We start from the raw sequence: 23420 nt of genomic DNA, 5'->3' as shown, positions 1-23420 counted from the left end.
TTTCCTCCCAAATCACAGGAAAGGAACTCGTATTTGAACCTGGCCTTCACTAACCCAGTGAAGATGCCGATGAAGACGCAGTGCTGTGGGTTGCGAACATGCCTCCCGCACGGATCATGTTCACAACCCAAGCATCCACTGTATATCATTTCCTGAAATTCTTTTGCTACCTGACATTTCCACCACATATGATAAAAGGTGCCTTTTCCCCCCCCCCTTACATTTCCAACATATATTTGACCCGCAGATCCCTTCTTTGGCCAGCGCTACATCCACGTCCTGGGGCCACGGAAGCTGTTCCACGTTGTGAAATACACAGGGGGCTCTGCAGAGATGGAATTCTTTGTCGAGGGTCTCCGCTTCCCAGACGCCGGCTTCGACGGTCTCGTCACCATCAACGTCAGCCTGCTGGAGCCAGTCGCTGAGGTTCGGCCAGAAAAAGAGGGGTGGGTTGGTGGGTGCAGCGGAAGCAGTGGAGATGCCTTCATCGGGCAAAGAGGATGCTTCAAATAATAATACTTTTTAAAAAATTTATATGCCGCCCATCTGCCTGGGTTGCCCCAGCCACTCTGGCAACCTTCCAACAAAATACTAAAACACAAAAAGCCCTTGAACATTAAAAACTTCCTTGTACAGGGCTGTCTTCAGGTGTCTTCTAAAAGTCAGGGAGATGCTTATTTCCTTGACATCTGACAGTAGGGCATTCCTTTTTTTATATAATAAAGCTTATTAGATTTTCACAAATTTAATGTATAAAATTCAGTGTTGCGTAAGGTTCCCATTCGGGCTGGTATGACATCGTCATTACAGTTTTAAGGACCACCTCAAGTGCTGCTTTTAAGCAAAAAGGTTGTGAAACGTAAGCTACAGAACGTTGATCAACAGCGCAACGCTGCGAGGGAAGTGAAAGGTCTGTGCGGGTAAGGAAGCTGGTATGGCAGGGCAGGATGTTAGTCTGATATTTATTGTATTCACAGCCCACCTTTCAAGCACATGGGTCTCCCTCTCCCAAGTTACTCCCCACAACAACCCTGTGGGGTAGGTTAGACAGAGGGCCAGAGGCTTGCCCAAGGCCACTCAGCGAGCTTCATGGCCAAGTAAGGGGGATTCGAACCCTGGTTTCTCCCAGCACTCTAACCACTATGCCACACTGTCTAAACAGCAGTATGCAGCCCTTTTAGCAAGCAGCTAATGGAAGTTGTTGCTTTCAGGCAGCCAAAAGCCGTCCCCTCCTCCTGGCCACTGGCATGGTGTAACTGCAGAAGGAGCTGCTTGCTGATGTTAAGGCTCGACACTTCACTTCACACTGTTAATGTGCCAGTTTTCCCTTGGCAGGTGGCGGGTTCGCTTTCAAGTTTCCCTTTTCTCTTTGTTTGCTACTTCAGCCACAAAGAGGCTGCTTGGTGTGTGGATCTCTCTCGCTGCCTCTCCCGCCCCCTTCCCACCTGCCTCTTCACCCCCACCCCAACAAAGCAATACGAATTGGGGGCCGCTAGAAGAAAAGGCCAGCTTTAAATTAAGCTGGACGGCCTTCTCATGTTCTCTCACTCGCCTGCTGGAATGCTGCGCATGACTCTCGTGGGGCCTGCAACTTCTATTAGCCACCTGCTAATCTGGCTAGGGATCCCTAATGGATCTGTGTTCCGCCTTCTGCTTCCTTGCCCCAGCAGACCTTTCTCTTCCCTCACAGAAGCTGTGCTGTTGATCAATGTCCCGTAGCTGCCTCTGTTTCTCTGGGCAGCCAGTTTTTTTTTTAAAAAAGGGCCGTCATGTTTAATGGATTGGTAGCTTTTTATCACCGGTGCATTCTGCAACATTTCATTGGTGCAATAACAGGGTATTTAGCTGACCCAGAAACTCCAGCGGGTGCAGAATGCGGCGGTGAGGCTCCTTACGGGGTCCTTGCCACGGGATCACATTCATCCAGTGCTTTACCAACTGCACTGGCTCCCGGTGGAGTACAGGGTCAGGTTTAAGGTGCTGGTTTTGCCCTTTAAAGCCATATGCAGCCTAGGACCCACGTACCTACAGGACTGCCTCTCCTGGTATGCCCCACGGAGGACCTTAAAGTCCACAAATAACAACATCTTGGTGGTCCCAAGTTGCAAGGTGGTCAGACTGGTCTCAACTAGGGCAAGGGCCTTTTCAGTACTGGCCCCAACTTGGTGGAATGCTCTGTCACAAGAGACTAGGGCCCTGTGGGACTTGATATCTTTCCGCAGGGCCTGCAAGACAGAGCTGTTCCGCCTGGCCTTTGGTTTGGTCTCAGTCTGACCCTTATGTTTCCTTCCCCATATGGTTTTGATCTATGGGCTGCTTTCAAAATGAGGCTGCATTTTAAATTGCATTTTAACCTGTATTTTAACTTGGTTTATTTTTTAATTGTAATTTTACTGGTGTTAGCTGCCCTGAGCCCATGCACCGTTCTGTTTCACCAGTTGTTCTGAGATGCTACTAGCCAGCGTGGTTCTCTGCCACCATGGTTGGAGGCAGCAATCCTTCTGAATACCAGTCCCTGAAAAAGAGCAGAAAGTTCTTCCTAATGTTTAGTTAGAACCTCCTATCTTGTAATTTCAATCTGTTGGTTCGGGTGCTGCCTTCTGGAGTAGCAGAATACAAGATGGCTCCATCTTTCTTCCAGGGTATTCCACAGACCCCAATTTTCACAGACACCGTAGTCTTCCGGATTGCCCCATGGATCATGACCCCAAACACTTTGGCGCCAGTCAGCGTTTTTGTCTGCAGGTAAGGTATCAGAAAAGGAGGAGGCGGTGGAACTTAACAGGAGATGTTCTTAATGCAGGGCTTGGTTTGAATTTGTAAAACCAGCTTTTGCGTCCTGAAACTCGGTTGGGGTTCAGGTTCTGTCTGTGGTGGGTTTCTTTTTTTCCAAAAACTAAGCATTCGACAGCAACGAGGGAGATGCAACAAACAGCAGCTGATAGTATAAAAAGAGAAACATTTTATTATGACCATCACTGATGTTTAATGCAAGTGCCATTTAATGACACTTTACAAAAGGATGAGGTCAGGAAGACATTCGATCCAGTTCGCATTGTAAAGCAAATCTACCTAATTCTCACCGCTCCAAATTTTGCAGTGAAGTTCCCTAACCAAGTTGTGTGTACAAAAAAAACACCATACACTGGTGCAAACTGTAAATGAATATCATACAAGAACGTGCTGCAGTTAGGGGAAATTGCTTTCCAAAATGTGTACAGTGGTGCCTCGCAAGACGAAATTAATCCGTTCCACAAGTCTCTTCGTCTTGCGGTTGTTTCGTCTTGCGAAGCAGAGCTATTAGCGGCTTAGCGGCTATTAACGGCTTAGCGGCTTTAAGAAAAAGGAAACAAACTCGCAAGAACTTGCAAGACGTTTCGTCTTGCGAAGCAAGCCCATAGGGAAATTCGTCTTGCGGAACGACTCAAAAAACGGAAAACTCTTTCGTCTAGCGAGTTTTTCGTCTTGCGAGGCATTCGTCTTGCGGGGCACCACTGTATTTACAAGAAGTTACAAGAAGTTCAAAATGCAGACTGACGTGGTACGTTAGGAGAAATTCTCCCTAAAATGCTGATGATTTTTTATTTAAAAGCTGGTGTGGAAAGGTGGAGAACTGAAGGGAAGGTTTGAAAAAGTTAGAAATCGAAATCAACAGGTTTTCTCATCCATAGGCATCATGCTAGGTGGTCTGGAAGGCAGTAGTGGGAGAAAAGGGAGAATTGTTTGTGATATCCTGGGGGTGGGGGGGGTAGCCTCTTGGCAGGGGCTTTGTCGACTTCAGGGGAGAGGAACATCTGCAGCACTCCAGAGGTTGCTGGACTCCAGCTGCCATCACCATCCCTTAAGTCATGCTGGCTGCTGGGAGTTGGGAGTCCAGTGACACTTAAGGGGCCACAGCTTCCCTGTCCTTGAACCCAGACCCACACTTGCCTTTGTTGGCCATACTTCGCACCTCAAACACTTGCCTTTATTACCTGCAGCTACCCCTTTCACAAGGACGCGGGTGGCGCTGTGGGTTAAACCACAGAGCCTAGGACTTGCCGATCAGAAGGTTGGCAGTTCGAATCCCCGCAACGGGGTGAGCTCCCGTTGCTCGGTCCCTGCTCCTGCCAACCTAGCAGTTCGAAAGGACATCAAAGTGCAAGTCGATAAATAGGTACTGCTCCGGAGGGAAGGTAAACGGCGTTTCTGTGCACTGCTCTGGTTTGCCAGAAGCGGCTTAGTCCTGCTGGCCACATGACCCAGAAGCTGTACGCCAGCTCCCTCGCCCAATAAAGCAAGATGAGCGCCACAACCCCAGAGTTGGTCACGACTGGACCTAATGGTCAGGGGTCCCTTTACCCCTTTCACAGCTCTGCCTCCTTTTAATGGGGAACTGGGGGTACCCTACAGATGTTCCCAGCTCTTGGCATCTCTGACCATTGACCATGACGTCAACATCTGGAGGGCCACAGCTGTTCCCCAGCCCTGCTCTGTGGAATCCACCCCACCCCACTTTCAAGCTGGCCATGAAAGCATCCCCAGTTAACCCATCTTTGTCCTCCCCTGTCAGTGTGAAGGATAATTACCTCTTCCTGAAGGAGATCAAGAACTTGGTCAGCAAAGCTAACTGCAAGATGTCGGTCTGCTCACGGTACATGAACCGAGGGGACCGGTGGATGCAGGTGAGTGGGTTGCCAGTCTTAACCCCTGGGGAGCCGTTGCTGCCAGCCAGTGTGGACAATACCAAGGTACTTGGGCCAACGACATGACTCAGCCTAAAGTGCCCAATCCACAATTCTGTCCACGCTTCCTGAACTGCAGTTTCCCAGGTTTTCAGTAAAGGTAAGCTGTAAGAAGAGATCTGCTGGATCAGGCCAATGGCCTATCTAGTCCAGCATCCTGTTCTTACAGTGGCCAACCAGATGGCCATGATGGGAAACCCAGGATTCCAACACAAGAGCAGTTTTCCCCTCCTGCAGTTTCCAGCAAATTGGAATTGCTGTTTCCAACTGCAGAGGTAGAGCATAGCCCTCGTGGCTAGTAGCCACCGACAGCTTTCTCCTCCTCCATGAATTTGTCCAGTCCTCTTGTAAAGCCATCCAAGTTGGTGACCCCGTCTTGTGGGAGAGAGTTCCACAGTTTAACTCCGTGCTGCACGAAGAAAGACTTGCTTTTCTCTGCCCTGAATCTCCCAACATTCAGCTTCATCGGATGTCCTCGGTTTTAGCTGTGGGCTCCCAGCTTCCTGGCAGGATGCATGTTTAGCATGCAGAGTTTTTATTTTTTTGGGGGGGGGGAGGAGAAAATGATTTCTATCCCCAGTGGGTCATTAAGGAACTGAGCTGGCTAGATTAAAGCAAAGCCCTTTGTGAGGAGGCAGCTCTGCATCTAATGTTACAAAAGTTGGGCAAGTCCCCCTCTTTGGCAAGAGCCCATGGGGTCCAAGCACTCACCCAGGGTCTGTGATCCTTCGGAGAATTGAGACACGGCAGAGATTGCCATAGCTTTAAGAAATATGGCTTATTCACCTATTTACACCTTCAGTCTGCATGGAGGGAGTCCAGATCTTGCTGATTTCTCTTTTCCTCTGCAGGATGAGATTGAGTTTGGCTACATCCATGCCCCCCACAAGGGCTTCCCGGTGGTCCTGGACTCCCCGAGGAACGGAGGCCTCGAAGACTTCGCTGTGAAAGAGATTTTGGTAAGAGCATCCTCTTCTTACCGCCGTTACCACAACATGTGATTTATCCTGAATTCCCTTGTGCGAAGGAAGTTTTGCTAAGGTAAGGTCTGCTCTCATCTGCTTTGCCATCCCAAACATGTATCCTGCCAGCAGTGGCGTAGCGTGGGTTGACAGCACCCGGGGCAAGGCAAGTAATTTGCGCCTCCTAACCCATGGATTTGCGCCCCCTAACCCGTGGATTTGCACCCCCTAACCCCCAGATGTTGCGCCCGGTGCGGCCGGCCCCCCCTGCACCCCCCACGCTATGCCACTGCCTGCCAGGAAGGCAGACTATGCTGGCAGAGAGCAGAGCCACACTGTCCGTCGGACGCACATCCAGCCCACTTTTAAAGCGCAAAATTTCCATAAGAACCTAAGGAAAGCCTGCAGGATCAGGCCAATAGCCCATCTAGTCTAGCATCCTGACCTTACAGTGGCCTGCAGGAAACCCACAAGCAGCGCAGGAGCTATCTCCCCTACTACGGTTTCCAGGAACTCATATTCAGAAGCTTCACACTGCAGAGGCAGAGCACGACCATCGTGGATAGTGGCCACTGATAGCTTTAACTTACTCCGTGAATTTGCCCAACCCTCTTTTAAAGCCATCCAAGTTGGTGGCCCTCCCTGCCTCCTGTGGAAGTGAGTTCCACAGTTTAACTATACTGTTGTTGGGCTCCCAGCTCCCGTCCTCATCCCTGACCGCTGGCCCTGCTGGCTGGGGCTGAAGGGAGTCAGAATTCTGCAGCATCTGGAGGCCAGCCCATTAGCTATCCCCTTGTGTGTTTGGCAGGGGGGCCAAATGTGGGTATGGGAACTCCAGAAGGGTGATGTTGACCCAGTGTGATGAGGGCTGAGCCTAGCTCATTTCTCCAGAGCCCTCACCAGACCTTGTGTGCTTTTCGCTGGGGAGAGAGGGCAGCAACGGAAAGGGCAGCAATGGTTAAGGGCATCTGGGAGCAGCAGGAGGCTGACATGGAACCCGCTGGGTCAGTTACCTGAAAAGAAATGGGTTTTTAATGCTGCTGTTTCGCTCTGTGAGATCACGCTGTCTTCATCTGCTCTGTTCCCCTTGGAAGGGGCAGAGCGAAGACACTGGATGATGCAGCACAGCTGGACTGCGTCATCTCCCCTGTTGCTCCCCTGCCCCCTAAAAACACCAAGATCCCCCCTTTTTAAAAGTTTTTATTATTTTATTTTGACAAAGTAATAATCATAAAAAAATGAGAATAAAAATGTGCACCCCACCACCGAGACCATTCCATTGTAACTTATCCAACCTCCCAAAATTTCAACACCTTTTGCTATGGTTTGACCCCTTTCCGTTTTAACAGTACAAATTCTACAAGCACCTTCCATATCTCCTTGAAATCATTTCTCCTGCATATTCCCCGTCTTACCTTAATGGCACATGTCAATTTACCATTAATAGCTATATCCCACGCACCTCTTTATACCATCCTTACATTTTATATTCTGCTTGCCCCTTCCACTTCTTAGCTATCATAATCCATGCCTCTGTCAATAAATTTGCGAGCAAGTCCTTCATAGCTTGCGAACCTTCCACCCCATCGTAAATTGATAATAATGCCACCTCTGGACTTTCGGTCAGCTTTAACCCAGTGATTTCTGTTATCTCCTTAAACACCCTTTGCCAGAAAAAATGTACATATTTATACCCCACCACATGTGAACATAATTCCCTGTTTCCTGGCATCCCCTCCAACATAACACCGAAAAGATTCCCCTTTTCTGTTTCCTTACAGTGAATAGAAATAAGGGGTCCGCAGTGGTTCCTCTGAGGCATCCCTTGACTCGTTTTTTAAAAGGCCCAAATTAACTCATAGGAATCTGCCTCATATTGGGTCAATCCATCTAGCACAGTATTGTCTGCACTGACTCTACAACTCTCCAGGGTCTCAAATAGGGAGTGTCTTCCCAGCCCTACTTCGAGATGCTATGGACTGGACCTGGGACCTTCTACATACAAACCAGGTCCTCTACCGCCCTGTTGTGGCCCTTTTACTAAAAGTAAAGCCAAGGTTCTAGTCCTCAATGGTTTTGGAATAAGGGGCTGACTTAAACAGCACCATAGGAGCTGCCTTTATACCCTTGGTCCAGCTAGCTCAGTATTGCCTACACCGGTAGTGGTAGTGGTTCTCCAAAGTTTCAGGTCTTTTCTAGCCCTACCTTAGGATGCTGCTGAGGACCTTCTGCATGCAAAGCAGATGCTCTGCATCACTCAGTTTTACAGCCCTTTCCCTTTTGGATCAACGGCAGCTCGGAAGGGCTCTCCAGGCCTTCTTGCTTTGGGATCGCACATGCCTTCAGTCGGAGAACATAAGGGCATAGTGGGCCTCCTCTTCTCACAAGGGCCCGCCAGATGCCCCAAAGCAAAACCAGCAAGTAGGATTCGCTCCTTTCTTGCCCTTTCCAGCAACTGGCGTTCAGAAGCATTTAATGCTGTATTGTTTTTAACACTCTATTGGGAGCTGCCCAGAGTGGCTGGGGAAACTCAGCCAAATGGGCGGCGTATAAATAATAAATTTATTATTATTATTATTATTATTATTATTAATTTATTTACTGCCTCCAAACGCAAAGCATGGTCATCGGGCTAGTAGGCATTGACAGCCCTCTCCCCTCCATGAATTTGCCTAATGCCCTAATCCTTTTTTTTTAAAAAAAAGCCATCCAGATTGATGGCCATTTCTGCCCCCTGCAGGAGTGAGTTCCGCAGTTTAACTCTGTGCTGCACAAAGAAGGACTTCCTTTTATACATCCTGAATCATCCATCCAACGTTCAGTTTCACTGGATGTCCGCCAGTTATTGTGTTACGCTTTCTCCTTGCCAGGCGTAATTTTATCACGTTGCCACCTTTTCTCTAAAGTCACAAACGCTGAAGCCTTTCCTCCTAGGGGAGTCTCCCTTTTCTGAACCGTTTCCACCTCTCCAGGATCCCTTTAGAGGTGAGCATCAAGAACGGGCGAGGCATCTAAAAACTGCCCCCTCTTGCCGGACAGCCCACTGACGGCTTGCGTCAAGCAATGTCAGCCAAGGACAGGCAGGAACCCTTGCCAGCAGCGAATCAGAAAAGTGGGCAGGGTGAGGGCCGAACCTTTGGCAACCCGTTAACCTCATTGGACCTCAAGTCTAGATTTGCACCACCAGATCTGGTCTGTGTGTGTCCTTCTAGCCTCTCGTGAGATGTCTGTACCCCTGAAATTTAGGGGGTGCCTGGGCACCAGTCTGTCTTGCCGCTGGGCGCCACCCCGCGTCGCTGGTAACAGGAGACGGCAGCGCGGAGCGCTGTTGCCACCCCCCTCATGGTCCGCGCCCGCCTCAGAGAAGGTTAATCGCTTTTAAACATGGTGAGATCTATCATTTATCATGCCTCGAATGAGTACAGCCAGTCCTGGATTTGTCATGCAGGAAAGGAATACCACGTTGATCTCTGGCTCTTACTTTGCAAATATATATAAATATGTATGCAAGCAATCGCCCCTCTAAAAGGGGGGGTGGGTGGAATAATAGCATTTAGAAAAGCAATTTTGGACTCTGGAGCGAGCTGAACGTATTATATTCCAATTGTTTGCTTTGAAGCCTCCTCTATTCTGCCTCCTATCTTTTCCAATCTCATTTTCCAGATGGGACACTTTAGCCAAATATTCTCGCCCCCTTCTCCAGCAAGGCACACGTGGCCATCCATAAGCCCTTTGTGGGGCTTAATGGAAAAACTGAGAGGCGGGGGAAATTATTTCTCTGCGCAGAAGGACTTGGCTTGAATGAACCAAGGGGAGAAGCAGTCCTAGCCGCAATGGTCCCATCTGAGCCATTATAGGAATGAAACTGGGATCTTTCCCGAAGGACCTTTCCTAAAAGCGGCAAAGTAGTTAGAATCTCAGAGCGTCTCAGTGAAAAGTCGCGGAATTGTGGAGTTTCTAGAAATTGGTGTTCAGAATTGATGCTGCCTCCAACTGCAGGACAGAGCTATATCTAGTAGCCGTCACTAGCCCTCTCCTCCTCCCTGAATTTGCCCAATCCTCTTTTAAAGACATTGGCGTTGGTGATTATCACATCCTCCTGTGGAAACAAGTTCCCCCAGTTTAGCTCTGTGCTACGCGAAGAAGTCCTTTCATAATTTTATCAGCCCTGAATCTTCCAACATTCAGCTTCAGTGGAGTTCTCGCTTTATGAGAAAGGAAGAAAGCATTTCAACTCCTCTATCGCATCACCTCTTATTTGCCTTTTCTCTGAACTAATAGGTCACAAACACTGCAACCTTTCCGTCCCCTTGATCATATTGCTTGCACTTATCTGGGCCTTCTCCAGCTCTGCCATCTCCTTTTTGAGGCAAGGCCTCGGGAGCCGTGGGTTTTGGAATCACCCCACCCCCACCCCTCGGCAGCAAAGTTTCAAGTCTCCAATCCCCCATGAGCGTGAAGAGGAATGAGAAGAAGGCTCCATCCCATCACCTCCCGGAGTTAATTGCCTCTCCGCCATTTAGGGGAAGCAAGTGGAAACCCAGGCACTAACCCAATACATCCTCATTCCTGCATAAATCATCCTTATGGCAGCCTCCCTCTCCCCACTGTGCCCACCAGAAATTGTGCCCTCGGGCATGCGCAGAAGGACGCTGCAGTCTTCTCTTTCCACCAAGCGCAAGATAAACAAGGGCTGTGATGGTTCAGGGAGCTGCTGCAAGAGACGGGGTGCCAGGAGCCTGCCCCACTTGGTCAGGTGGTGTCGACTCCTTGGGGTGCCCCCTTTTCCCTACCTTATTGTTTTGTTGTTTTTGTTTTAATTCTTTAGTAAAGGTAAAGGGACCCCAGACCATTAGGTCCAATCGTGACCGACTCTGGGGTTGCGGCGCTCATCTCACTTTATTGGCCGAGGGAGCCGGCGTACAGCTTCCAGGTCGTGTGGCCAGCATGACTAAGCCGCTTCTGGCAAACCAGAGCAGCACACGGAAACGTCGTTTACCTTCCCGCCACAGCGGTACCTACTTATCTACTTGTACTTCGACGTGCTTTCCAATTGCTAGGTTGGCAGGAGCAGGGACCGAGCAACGGGAGCTCACCCCGTCACGGGGATTCGAATCGCTGACCTTCTGATCAGCAAGTCCTAGGCTCTGTGGTTTAACCCACAGCGCCACCCGCGTCCCAATTCAGTTTATTCTGTGAACAAACCTGTGATCTTGTAATGAAGGGTGATATATGCGTTTAAAACATCAACATCATCATATACCCGTGTGGTGTTGCTGCAAGATTTCTCTGAAAAGATGTACTTTATTCAGCGACTTTTTGAAGAAGCACACACAAAATTAAAATGTCCACAGGAAGACAGGAAGCTGGGTTATACTGAGCCAGAGCCTTGGGTCCACCTAGCTCAGAGCTCTCCACACAGACTGGCAGCAGCTCTCCAGTGTTTCAGGGAGGGAGTCTTTCCCAGCCCTACTTAGAAGATGTCAGGATTGAACCTAGGGCCTTCTGCAGGCCAAGCAGGTGCTCTGCCACTGAGCTGTGGCCCCTCCCTGCTTGGAAATGCTGCCAGCATTGATTGAAATGGGGTCCTCGTCCGCCACGCAAAGCAGGGGCTATACCGCTGAGTCACAGCCCTGTCCGAAAACAACTGTGCAATGATTGTAAATCTCACCAAGACAACTGATTAAAAGTTTCTGACATATTTATTTCACAAAATTTATGCACTGCTTGATTGTAAAAAGGGGGGGGCGGAACCCTCAACACAATTATCCATCAGAATAACAAACAACAATCTTCCAATGCATACAGAAAGTCACAAATTTGCAAGAGCAAAATGTGCTGGGGTGTTTTGTTTAGTTTTTGAGGTTCTTTTGGGATTTAACACAACATCTCTTGACCCAACTCCACCCAGGCAGATGCCCTTATTAATGCCATTTAGTGGCCCTCCCCTCCCCTCCAAAATCTTCCAGTCCTTGGGCTCCAGCGATGCAGCTTGCATGCTGCCCCCTTCCCAGGGAGGCTTTTGCAGCCCTCCCCATACCACGAATTCGTAAGATGGCATCGCAATTGGCTACGGCCACGAGGCCGCCCCAGTTATCCTCGGACAAGCAAAACAGGCCTTCGCAGTCAGGATTATTGAATGACGAAGGATTAAGGCGATGAAACAGATACCCTGAGTCATTCTGAAATCTATTTGGAGGTAGGATTCGTACGGGGAGCTCTGGTAATGTTATCCAGGCAAAAGACTCTGCGCTTTCTCTGGTGGCTTCCTGGCCATTCCGAGCCCACAAGGCCTTTAAGGAAAAGAGACGTTTTGTCCAAGGACATCACAGGGAAGGAATCCCAGTTCTTTCCTGGCCTTGGGATGAAGCCGTCAAGCTGTCGTCGGCCACAACTTTGCTTTCTCCTTGGCTGGGTTGGCGCAATCGCCGAAGCATCTTCTGGCAGGAAGAAAAAGGGCCCTTCTGCGATGCACTTCGTTGCACCGCCCGGTAACCTAATCGCGGAGATGGGATTACACCTTGCAAAGTAGGTTCAAACAACCTAATATCCTGCCAGGCCGTTTTTCAGTGCCAAGTCTTGTTGAAACCTAGACCCTTTTTGTGATTCCTTTCCATCTTTCCTGCTCTGAATCCCTGTTCTCCTTTCTTAAAAACATAATAAGAGCCCTGCTGGATCAGGCCCAAGGCCCAGCTGGTTCATAATAATAATAATAATAATAATAATAATAATAATAATAATAATTTTTATTATTTATACCCCACCCATCTGGCTAGGTTTCCCCAGCCACTTTGGGAGGCTTCCAGCAGATAAAAAACATAATAAAACTTCAAACGTTAAAAACTTCCCCATACAGGGCTGCCTTCAGATGTCTTCTAAAAGTTGTGTAGTTCCTTATCTCCTTGACATCTGGTGGGAGGGCGTTCCACAGGGCGGGTGCCACTACCAAGAAGGCCCTCTGCCTGGTTCCCTGTAGCTTCACTTCTCTCAGGGAGGGAGCCACCAGAAGACCCTCAAAGCTGGACCTCAGTGTCAGGGCTGAATGATGGGGGTGGAGATGCTCCTTCTGGTATACAGAGCCAATGCTGTTTAGGGCTTTCAAGGTCAACACCAACACTTTGAATTGTGCTCCAAAACATACAGGGAGCAGATGTAGGTCTTTCAGGATCGGTGTTATATGGTGGCTGCTCCCAGTTACCAGTGTACCTGCCGCATTCTTGATCACTTGTCATTTCTGGGTCACCTTCAAAGGTAGCCCCACGTAGATCACATTGCAGTAGTCCAAGGAGGAGATAACCAGAGCATGTACCATTCTGGCGAGAAAGTGCATGCGCAGGCAGGGTCAACCGGTGTACCAGATGGAGCTGGCTGGACCAGATAGAGCATCCTGTTCTCACAGTGGGCAACCAGATACCCATGGGAAGCCCACAAAGAGGATTTGAGTGCAAATGCAACTCTCCCCTCCTGTGGTTTCCAGCAGCTGTTATTCAGAAGCATTGCTGCCTCTGGCTGCAAAGGCAGAGCCTAGTCATTGTGGCTAGTAGCCAGGGATAGCTCTCTCCTCCACAAATTTGCCCAGTCCTCTTTTTAAAATATCAAAGTCGGTGACTGTTATGGCTTCTTGTGGGAGCGAGTTCCACAGTTTAACACTGTGCTGTGTGAAGAAGAACTTCCTTATATCCTAAATCTTCCAACATTCAGCTTCATTGGATGCCCACAAGTATTGTTTTCGGAGAGAGGGAGGAAACTTTTATCTTCCCACTCTCCATGCAGTTCATTTTTTAAAAATAATGTTTATAAATCTGTCTCTTAAATCATTCCTGTCCTAATCCCTGTTGGCCTTTCTTCAGCCTCGGAAGTTGACCCATGTTAAATTGCTGTATACAAGCAGCACGCGGGTGGCGCTGTGGTCTGAACCACTGAGCCTCTTGAGCTTGCTGATCAGAAGATTGGGGGTTCAAATCCCTGTGACGGGGTCAGCTCCCATTGCTCTGTCCCACCTCCTGCCAACCTAGCAGTTCAAAAGCACGCCAGTGCAAGTAGATAAATAGGTACTGCTGCGGTGGGAAGGTAAATGGTGTTTCCATGCACTCTGGTTCCTGTCATGGTATCCCGTTGCGCCAGAAGCGGTTAGGTCATGCTGACCACATGACCCAGAAAGCTCTCTGTGGACGATGCCAGTTCCCTCGGCCTGAAAGCAAGATGAGCACCGCAACCCCACAGTCACCTTTGACTGGACTTAACCGTCCACGGGTCCTTTACCTTTTACTTTTCTACAAGCAGAGCATTTGTGTGTATTCACCAGCAGTGCATGGGGTGTCTCAGGTCTAGATCAGTTACTCCTCTCCTTTTCCACTTAGAGGCAAGGAAGAGGTGAGAACAATAGATAGAATCATCTGCAGAAGTCAGTGATGGCCACCAACTTGAATGGCTTTAAAAGAGGGTCGCACAAATTCACGGAGTAGAGGGGTGAGCTCAGTTGGTTAGAGCATGGTGCTGATAACGCCAACGTTGCAGGCTTGGTCCCGGCATGGGACAGCTGCATAATTCTACATTGTGCAGGGGGTTGAATGAGATTATCCTCAGGGTCCCTTCCAATGCTACAATTCTGTGATGGCTACTAGCCACCATGACCGTCCTCTGCTTCCACAGTCAAATGCAGCAATGCTTCTGAATCCCAGTTACTGGAAGCCACAGGAGTGGAGAGGGCTCTTCTGCTCAGATCCTGCTTACAGCTTTTCCAAAGGCAACTGTGAGAAGAGGATGCTGGGCTTGTTGGGCTGTATGATGCAAGGAATTGTGGGAGTTGTAGTCCAAAACAGCTGGAAAGCATCTAGCTGCTGGAGGCTGTATTGAAGGCTCTTGTCCTGAGGTCAGTGTGGGACCTTTTAAAAATAAAAATCCACGAACTTCCCTGTGTGTTTCTCTCCCTCCCCCAGCCAACCCCTCCCCTTCAAACATCTCCTTTTCCTTTTTGGGCAGAGATTTTTGAACTGCCAAATTGCAGATTCCCTCTCTGCCACTCGTAAATCTTCCTGGTGCTGACTTGAATCCATGACATCTTATCCCTGCAAGACAGCTGGTCCCCCAGCAGTTGGTGGCTACCGGCTTTCAGCACCGCAAACCTCCGCATACACGCAGACATACACACCCCAAAAACGGAGGAATGATATGTTCGCGTCCTCGCTCGGGGGAAGAAGGCAGGTGGGCTGGAGATGTTTCCCTGGGTACTGAGACATCGTTTGAATTGGTGGCCTCTGTGAAAAGTTCATGGAAGGGCCATAGCACAGTGTGGTACTAGGGGCACCTGCTTGGCATGCAGAAGGTCCCCGGTTCAATCCCCGCTGGCAGCATCTCCAGGTGGGTCTGGAAATCTCCCCTGCCTGGAACCCTTGAGAGCCATTGCTGCAAGTCAGTGTAGGCAACATTGAGCTACAAGAACCAATAGGTTTGATTCAACGTGTTGTAAACAAAATCTGCCCTTCTTCCCTTATGGGGTATCCAAGAGCCCATATAGAGTCCTTAAGTGGGTTCCCTATTGGTAGGAGAAAATAACAGAGGCCAACCAGAGAATATTGAGAAGCAAAGCAGCTAGTAAGCCTGATCTTTATTGATCTGTTGCAACAGGGTGCTCCCCTCACCCACAGGAAAGGAGGAGGACCCAGAAGAAAGGTGTGCCTGCCCTTATATAGACATTTTAAATTCCCTGCCCTGGAGCTCAAAACCACCCCTCCATACATCATACATACATCACAGAAGGGGTATAACCCAAGACCAACCCCCACAAACATCATTGCCTTTCCTGGTAGTCTGCCCATTCCTTTGAGATGGTGATTTCCCAGTTCCTGAGACAATGGGAAGGCTCCCTGACCCCCTCCCTCCTTGCAGAGAAAACATTTGGTCAGTTTGGGAGTTAAAATGGTTTCAGGTTGGTCTTCCTGTGCTGATCTATGTACGTGCTTGGTTGGTACATTTATGAACATTTATTATATATGTAAGACCTTAAATTTTATTATTACAAACGTAAGGCTGCTTCCAACATTTCAGTTTTATGCCCAGTATGTAGCTCTCTTCGTGGCCCCCAAATTTGGACTTAATTCCAAATTAAGCTGTGTGGCTTAATAAACAGAGGCTATGTGCAATTTTCTGGCTGCCGTCTGTGTGCGTTTAAGTAGATATGAGCTTGGGTTGCAGATGTGAGCTTGGATTAGGTGAGGCAGGGTGGGCTCTTAGCCCAGACCTTACCATATTTAGGGACGTTCGTCCTGGAAAGATGCATTTGCTTCACCTGTTCCCTTTCCCAGTTAAAGATCCCTTTTATACTTTGCTTTGGACTGCAGTGCAAAGTCAATAGCAAGAGTGCCTCTGAGCATATGTTGTTCCTGTTTCTTCTCACTTTTAACCCTGCTCTTCCCAAGGAATCTGTTTAAGATTTTAACCTTGTTGTGGTTTTAGACTGGTTTGAGTGGATGCCTTTTTCCATTTATATTTGTGGCTCTGAGTGTATATATATGAATGATAATAGCAATAAGTTAATTCATTAAAAGCAATCTCTTTTCCCCGACACACACAGATGCAAATAATCCTCAGAGAATTGCCACGAGCTCAGCAGATAAAGTGAAAAAGTCAATGAGGGGGGCAGGCAGCCCACCCAGCTGAACTCTAGCAGATGCCCTCCAAATGGAGCTTATGGGGGATTTAAACAGCTCAGGGAACTGCGGTGGGCCTCACTGTGGAGACATTTCATGCTTATTAGCAGAGTATTGTGACATCTTGTCTGTCAGGACAGCTGCTTCACACCTCCAAGCCCTCTGCAAGATAACATTAGGGCAACACGTGCCTTTTCTGCCCTTTAGAGCCCAGGAAGACTCCCTGAGTGAGTGCTTGTGGGCCCTGCTTTTGCCACTTACCATCTGGCTTGAGGCGGGGCCTGGGGCCTCACAAGGACTGCGTGCTGCTTGCTGCCTGCTGCCCAGGAAGACTCCCTGAGTGAGTGCTTGTGGGCCCTGCTTTTGCCACTTACCATCTGGCTTGGGGCGGGGCCTGGGGCCTCATAAGGACTGCGTGCTGCTTGCGGCCTGCTGCCCAGGAAGACTCCCTGAGTGAGTGCTTGTGGGCCCTGCTTTTGCCACTTACCATCTGGCTTGGGGCGGGGCCTGGGGCCTCACAAGGACTGCGTGCTGCTTGCTGCCTGCTGCCCAGGAAGACTCCCTGAGTGAGTGCTTGTGGGCCCTGCTTTTGCCACTTACCATCTGGCTTGGGGCGGGGCCTGGGGCCTCATAAGGACTGCGTGCTGCTTGCGGCCTGCTGCCCAGGAAGACTCCCTGAGTGAGTGCTTGTGGGCCCTGCTTTTGCCACTTACCATCTGGCCTGGGGCGGGGCCTGGGGCCTCATAAGGACTGCGTGCTGCTTGCGGCCTGCTGCCCAGGAAGACTCCCTGAGTGAGTGCTTGTGGGCCCTGCCTTTGCCACTTACCATCTGGCTTGGGGCGGGGCCTGGGGCCTCACAAGGACTGTGTGCTGCTTGCTGCCTGCTGCCCAGGAGGAGTCCCCTGAGTGAGTGCCTGAGGGCCCTGCTCCTCCCTGCCACTTACCACCTGGCCCGGGGCGGGGCCTGACAGGCCTCACTAGGACAGTTGTTACTGCCGGAGGGGCACAGAGTGTTTTTAAAATGTTTTTAAAAAATTTTCTTTGGATTTTTTGTATGTGGGGGGTGGGGGTGGGATGGATGTTTGGTTGGGCTTGGGGAATTATTATTTTTTTTATTTTGATGTTTTTGTAATTTTTACATTTTTTTTGTTTGTATTGTTTTATTGGTTTTGTTTGTTTGTTTAAGGTGTTATTTGTTTTTAGGGGGAGGGTTCAGGGCTGCCGGGGAGTGGGCCCCAGCCCACAAAATGGCTGGGGCATGTTCCACAGGGGGGGATGCACTGGGACAACCGATCTCAGTGATCACGGGTAGGAGGAGGAGTTACGCTAAGACCAGACCATGTCATTACAGAGGAGGCAGGTTTAGTCGTTGTCTGAGGACTATCCCTGCCTCCGGGTCTGGTCCTGTCCGGATGGATACTAGAATCAGCAAGGGATACCCACGTGACCTGAAGGTGCTGCTGTGCAATGCCAGGTCAATGATTCGTAAGACCACTGCCATCCATGACTTGATCATGGATGGAGGATTTGACCTGGCATGTGTAACAGAGACTTGGTTGGATGAAGCAGATGGGCCTGTCCTTGCCGCTGCTTGTCCACCAGGTTTCTCTTACGCACAGCAACCCAGGTCACGTGGGCGGGGAGGGGGGGTTGCAGTGATTTTTAGGAAGTCATTAGTTTGCACCAGGCGTCCTATTGGGAAGACCCAGTTTTCTGAGTGCATGTTCTGGAAGTTGGGCAATAGGGGCAGTACAGGATTCCTTTTGGTGTACCGACCTCCCCGCTGCACCAAGGATTCCCTGCCCGAGCTGCTTCAGGTCGTGGCGGATGTTCTCCTGGAGACACCTAGCCTGGTCGTCCTAGGGGATTTAACATCCATGCCGACACGACCTTACAAGGGGCCGCTCGGGACTTCGTGGAAAGCATGGCCTCCATGGGGCTGTCCCTGAATAAGTCTGGCCCAACCCATAGCCGTGGACATGCCTTGGACCTGGTGTTTACCTCTATGGATGTTGGTGATCTGACACTAAGTAAAAGCGAAATGAAAGAAGTGCCATGGTCAGATCACTTCCTGGTGCAACTGGACTTCTCTGCGACCCATCCCCTCTGCAGGGAGGTGGGACCAATTCGGATGGTCCGCCCCCGCCACTTAATGGATCCAAATGGTTTCCAGAGAGTGGTAGGGGATGCTTTATCCCATGTTGATGGCCTTTCAGCCGATTCCCTGGTGGCCCGCTGGAATGTGGAGTTAACCAGGGCTATTGACTGTTTGGCTCCGAAGCGCCCTCTCCGATTGCATGGAGCCCGGACAGCCCCGTGGTTTTCCACGGATCTGAGGGCAATGAAACAATCGTTGAGACGGCTAGAGCGCCGGTGGCGGATAACTCATTCCGAATCTGACCGGACACAGGTTAGAGCTCAACGTCGAGCCTACCAAGTGGCGATAGCGACGGCGAAGAAGAATTTCTTCACCGCCTCTATTGCATCTGCAGAAAACAGCAGCAGGAGACTTTTTCAGGTGGTTCACAATTTAGCGGAACCACCTGCAACATCGGGGCCCAGTACGGGCCACATGTTCTCCTGCAATGATTTTGCAAAGTTTTTTGCAGATAAAATCGCCCAGATTCGGGAAGAAGTAGACTCCACCGTGGGAGCAGGGCCGGGGCGGGAGAGTGCTAGAGTTCTGTCTAGTCAAGTTGAGTGGGATCAATTTCAACCTGTTACCTCCGAGGATGTGGACAGGCTGCTTGGACGAGTGAAACCAACCACCTGTCTCCTGGATCCTTGCCCATCCTGGCTTATAAAAGCTAGCCGGGAAGGACTGGGCGATGGGCTTCGTGGGGTGGTGAATGCTTCCCTCCGTGAGGGAGCCTTCCCAGACCCGCTGAAAGAGGCGGTTATTAAACCGCTTCTTAAAAAACCATCTTTAGATGCGGCCACGATGGCCAACTATCGCCCAGTCTCAAATCTTCCATTCCTGGGCAAGGTGATTGAGCGAGTGGTTGCTGAACAACTCCAGGCACGCCTGGAAGAAGCGGACCATTTGGATCCCTTCCAGTCGGGATTCAGGCCTCATCATGGGACTGAAACTGCCTTGGTCGCACTGGTTGATGATCTCCGGCGGGCTAGGGACAAAGGTGAGAGCTGTTTCCTAGTTCTGCTGGATCTCTCAGCGGCGTTTGATACCATCGACCATAGCATCCTTCTGGACCGTCTTGAGGGGCTGGGAGCTGGGGGCACTGTTATACAGTGGTTCCGCTCCTTCCTCCTGGGCCGTGTTCAGAAAGTGGTGGTGGGGGATGAGTGTTCAGACCCTTGGGCCCTCACTTGTGGGGTGCCTCAGGGTTCTGTCCTCTCCCCCATGCTTTTTAACATCTATATGAAGCCGCTGGGAGAGATCATCAGGAGGTTTGGGCTGGGTGTTCATCAGTATGCGGATGACACCCAGCTCTACCTCTCTTTTAAATCAGAACCAGTGAAGGCGGTGAAGGTCCTGTGTGAGTGTCTGGAGGCGGTTGGAGGATGGATGGCGGCTAACAGATTGAGGTTGAATCCTGACAAGACAGAAGTACTGTTTTTGGGGGACAGGAGGCGGGCAGGTGTGGAGGATTCCCTGGTCCTGAATGGGGTAACTGTGCCCCTGAAGGACCAGGTGCGCAGCCTGGGAGTCACTTTGGACTCACAGCTGTCCATGGAGGCACAGGTCAAATCTGTGTCCAGGGCAGCTGTTTACCAGCTCCATCTGGTACGTAGGCTGAGACCCTATCTGCCTGCGGACTGTCTCGCCAGAGTGGTGCATGCTCTGGTTATCTCCCGCTTGGACTACTGCAATGCGCTCTACGTGGGGCTACCTTTGAAGGTGACGCGGAAACTACAACTAATCCAGAATGCGGCAGCTAGACTGGTGACTGGGAGCGGCCGCCGAGACCATATAACACCGGTCCTGAAAGACCTGCATTGGCTCCCAGTACGTTTCCGAGCACAATTCAAAGTGTTGGTGCTGACCTTTAAAGCCCTAAACGGCCTCGGTCCAGTATACCTGAAGGAGCGTCTCCACCCCCATCAGTCTGCCCGGACGCTGAGGTCCAGCGCCGAGGGCCTTCTGGCGGTTCCCTCACTGCGAGAAGCAAAGCTACAGGGAACCAGGCAGAGGGCCTTCTCGGTAGTGGCGCCCGCCCTGTGGAACGCCCTTCCAGCAGATGTCAAAGCGATAAACAACTATCTGACATTCAGGAGACATCTTAAGGCAGCCCTGTTCAGGGAAGTTTTTAACGTGTGACATTTTACTGTATTTCTGGTTTTTATGGAAGCCGCCCAGAGTGGCTGGGGAGGCCCAGCCAGATGGGCGGGGTATAAATAATAAATTATTATTATTATTATTATTATTTGTGTTGCCCAGCAAGGTTTGTTTCAAGACCCTTCCCTGTTATTGACCTAAGGCGCCATCTGCACTGTGCATTTAAAGCACTATCATCCCACTTTGGCTTCCCCAAAAAAATCATGGGAGCTGTAGTCTGTTATGAGTGGTGAGGGTTGTTTGGAGAGTCCAGTTCCCCTCTGAGAGTTCCCAAAATTTCCCTACAATTCCTAGAGTTACCTGGGAAGAGGGATTAATTATCAACCCATGAAGGAGCTCAGAGACAATTTATTGATGGTTATGGCTATTATTTCAGGCAGCCCTCTGTTGGGAGGTTTTTAATGCTTAATGTTTTTATTATGTTTTTAGATATGATGTAAACTGCCCAGAGTGGCTGGGGAAATCCAGCCAGATGGGCAAGGTATAAATATTAATAATAATGATGATGATGTTATTTCAATTTATTTTTGTGGTACCTTGGTTCTCAAACTTAATCCGCTCTGGAAGTCCGTTCCAAAACCAAAGCATTCCAAAACCAAGGTGCGCTGCACTTTCCCATAGAAAGTAATGCAAAATGGATTAATCCGTTCCAGACTTTTAAAAACAACCCTTAAAACAGCCATTTAACATAAATTTTATTATCTAACGAGATCATTGATCCATAAAATGAAAGCAATAAACAATGAACTACAGTGGAACCTCGAGTTGCGGACGTAATCCGTGATGGAAGCATGTCCGCAACCCGCAGTGCTGCGCCCGCACACGCGCATGACATGATTTGGCGTTTCTGCGCATGCGTGAAGCATGATTGGCAAAACCCGGAAGTAACCCTTTCCGGTACTTCCGGGTTTCCCATGGTACGCAACCTGAAAACGCATAACCCGAAGCATTTGTAACCCGAGGTACCACCGTACAGTAACACAATCAATCAATCAATCAGTAGCTGAACTGAGTTCCACAGAGCCACAAAAAAGGAGCCGCAAAAACAAAAAAACAAAATAAATAGGAAAAACAGACAGACCTCAGCGTAGCACTCAAATCAGAAGTGTGGCACTCAAATCGGAAGCGTAACACTCAAATTGGAAATGTGGCACTCAGAACGGAGCACGTTCAGCTTCCGAAAAAAGTTTGCAGACTTACTTCCGGGTTTGCAGTGTTTGGGTTCCAAACTGTTTGAGTACCAAGGTACCACTGCAATGCCCTTTATCAAAAGATGTCAGGGCAGTGTACAACATTAAAGCACGAATTACAAAGCATCCGTGATAAAAACATAGTAAGAAGCATGCTGACAGACAGACTAATGGTAAAATAATCATAATAATAGCAACCCTTTCCCCCACACTTTTACAGGCCATAGATTACTTAATAATCAGAGGCCTGGGTAAAGAGGAATGTTTTTGCCTCATGTCTAAAGATGATGGCACCAGGTGAGTCTCTCTGGGGAGAGCATTCCACAATCAGGGAGCCACCAATGTTTCAATGGAATCTCTGAGTTGAACCCTTTCAGCTGTACACACAGGCATTCACCATTTCCGTGTCAATTTAACAATGATACTTAACATTGTAGTGGGAGCCCTGTGACTGAAGCAGATATCTTTCCCCTCTGCAGGGCCCAGATTTCGGCTACGTGTCCAGGGAGCCCCTCTTTGAAGAAGTCACCAGCTTGGACTCTTTTGGGAATCTGGAAGTCAGCCCGCCAGTGACTGCCAATGGAAAAGAGTACCCTTTGGGGAGAATCCTCATTGGAAGCAGCTTCCCTCTGTAAGAGAGTGCATGCGGATGTCGATATTGTAAAAGACCAGACGACCTGAATTTCTGGTTTTAAAAAAAGACAACTCAAAACCCACCACTGACCATTATCAATCATAGGGCTTGGGCACCTTTTTTTTGCCTTGTGCAAAGCCTCCCGCTGTTGCCTGCCATCGTTGGATGAGAACAGAGGCTAAAGGGGCATGGGAAGAATTAAGATAAATATGCATTTTCCTGCAAAGGACAAAACATTCAGCTCTCTCTGTGGCCAGAAGCTGGTTGAACGGGCATCTGAGCCTCATGTCAATGGTGGCAAGAGGGATTGCAGTGAAAGCAGTGCAGAGGCGAAGATGAACTCTGGCAAAAGAGAAGATCTGCCACCTGCCTCACTACTCAAATGATAGGGCCGGCCCTGTAAATACATGTCTGTTTTCACTGGCCCCATTTCTCTCTCTCATTCTTTTCCTTCTCTTCTTCTGGGGGAATGTGTTTATATAACTAAATATCCAAAGATATTCCAAAGCACTTATCATCCAATAGTTTTTTTATACAGTCAAACCTCGGTTGTTGAACGTAATCCATTCCGGAAGCCCATTCAGCTTCCGAAATGTTCGACAACCGAGGCGCAGCTTCCGATTGGTTTCAGTAGCTTCCTGCACTTGGTGGAAACCATGTTGGATGTTCAGCTTCCAAAAAACAGTCGAAAACCGGAACATTTACTTCTGGGTTTTCGGTGTTTGGGATCCGAGATTTGACTGTACATACATAACCTCTTCTTGACATCCCACCCCTCCTTTCCTGATGTTTATTTTTATTACTCCTTTTTATTAGCTGCTTTAAAACACACATATTTTTTATTATCTAAGTCCCAATATTGCTAATACTTTCAATAATCTGCTGCTTATATTTCAAAACCTGCCTGTGACTTCATGTATGGGTGATAGTTTAGTAGATAACCCATCAATGGTTTCCATTCTCC

At 49.3% G+C, this 23420-nt stretch overlaps 1 protein-coding gene across 3 annotated transcripts in view; it reads left to right on the top strand.

Moving 5' to 3' along the window:
• Positions 1-23420, top strand: part of LOC308591909 (protein-arginine deiminase type-2-like) — a 153215-nt gene that overhangs the window by 119467 nt on the left and 10328 nt on the right. For all 3 annotated transcript variants that reach the window (XM_081203052.1, XM_081203050.1, XM_081203051.1), the window contains 5 exons: positions 248-426; positions 2642-2745; positions 4553-4664; positions 5576-5683; positions 22302-22453. In XM_081203052.1, the coding sequence (XP_081059178.1) occupies positions 248-426; positions 2642-2745; positions 4553-4664; positions 5576-5683; positions 22302-22453 (655 nt within the window). The remainder of the gene's footprint in view (positions 1-247; positions 427-2641; positions 2746-4552; positions 4665-5575; positions 5684-22301; positions 22454-23420) is intronic.

The sequence above is a fragment of the Podarcis bocagei genome (genome assembly GCF_964188305.1).
Source record: "Podarcis bocagei genome assembly, chromosome: 7".
NCBI lineage: Eukaryota > Metazoa > Chordata > Lepidosauria > Squamata > Lacertidae > Podarcis > Podarcis bocagei.
The sequence above is the reverse complement of the archived record's forward strand: the minus strand, read 5'-3'. Positions and strand labels throughout refer to the sequence as shown.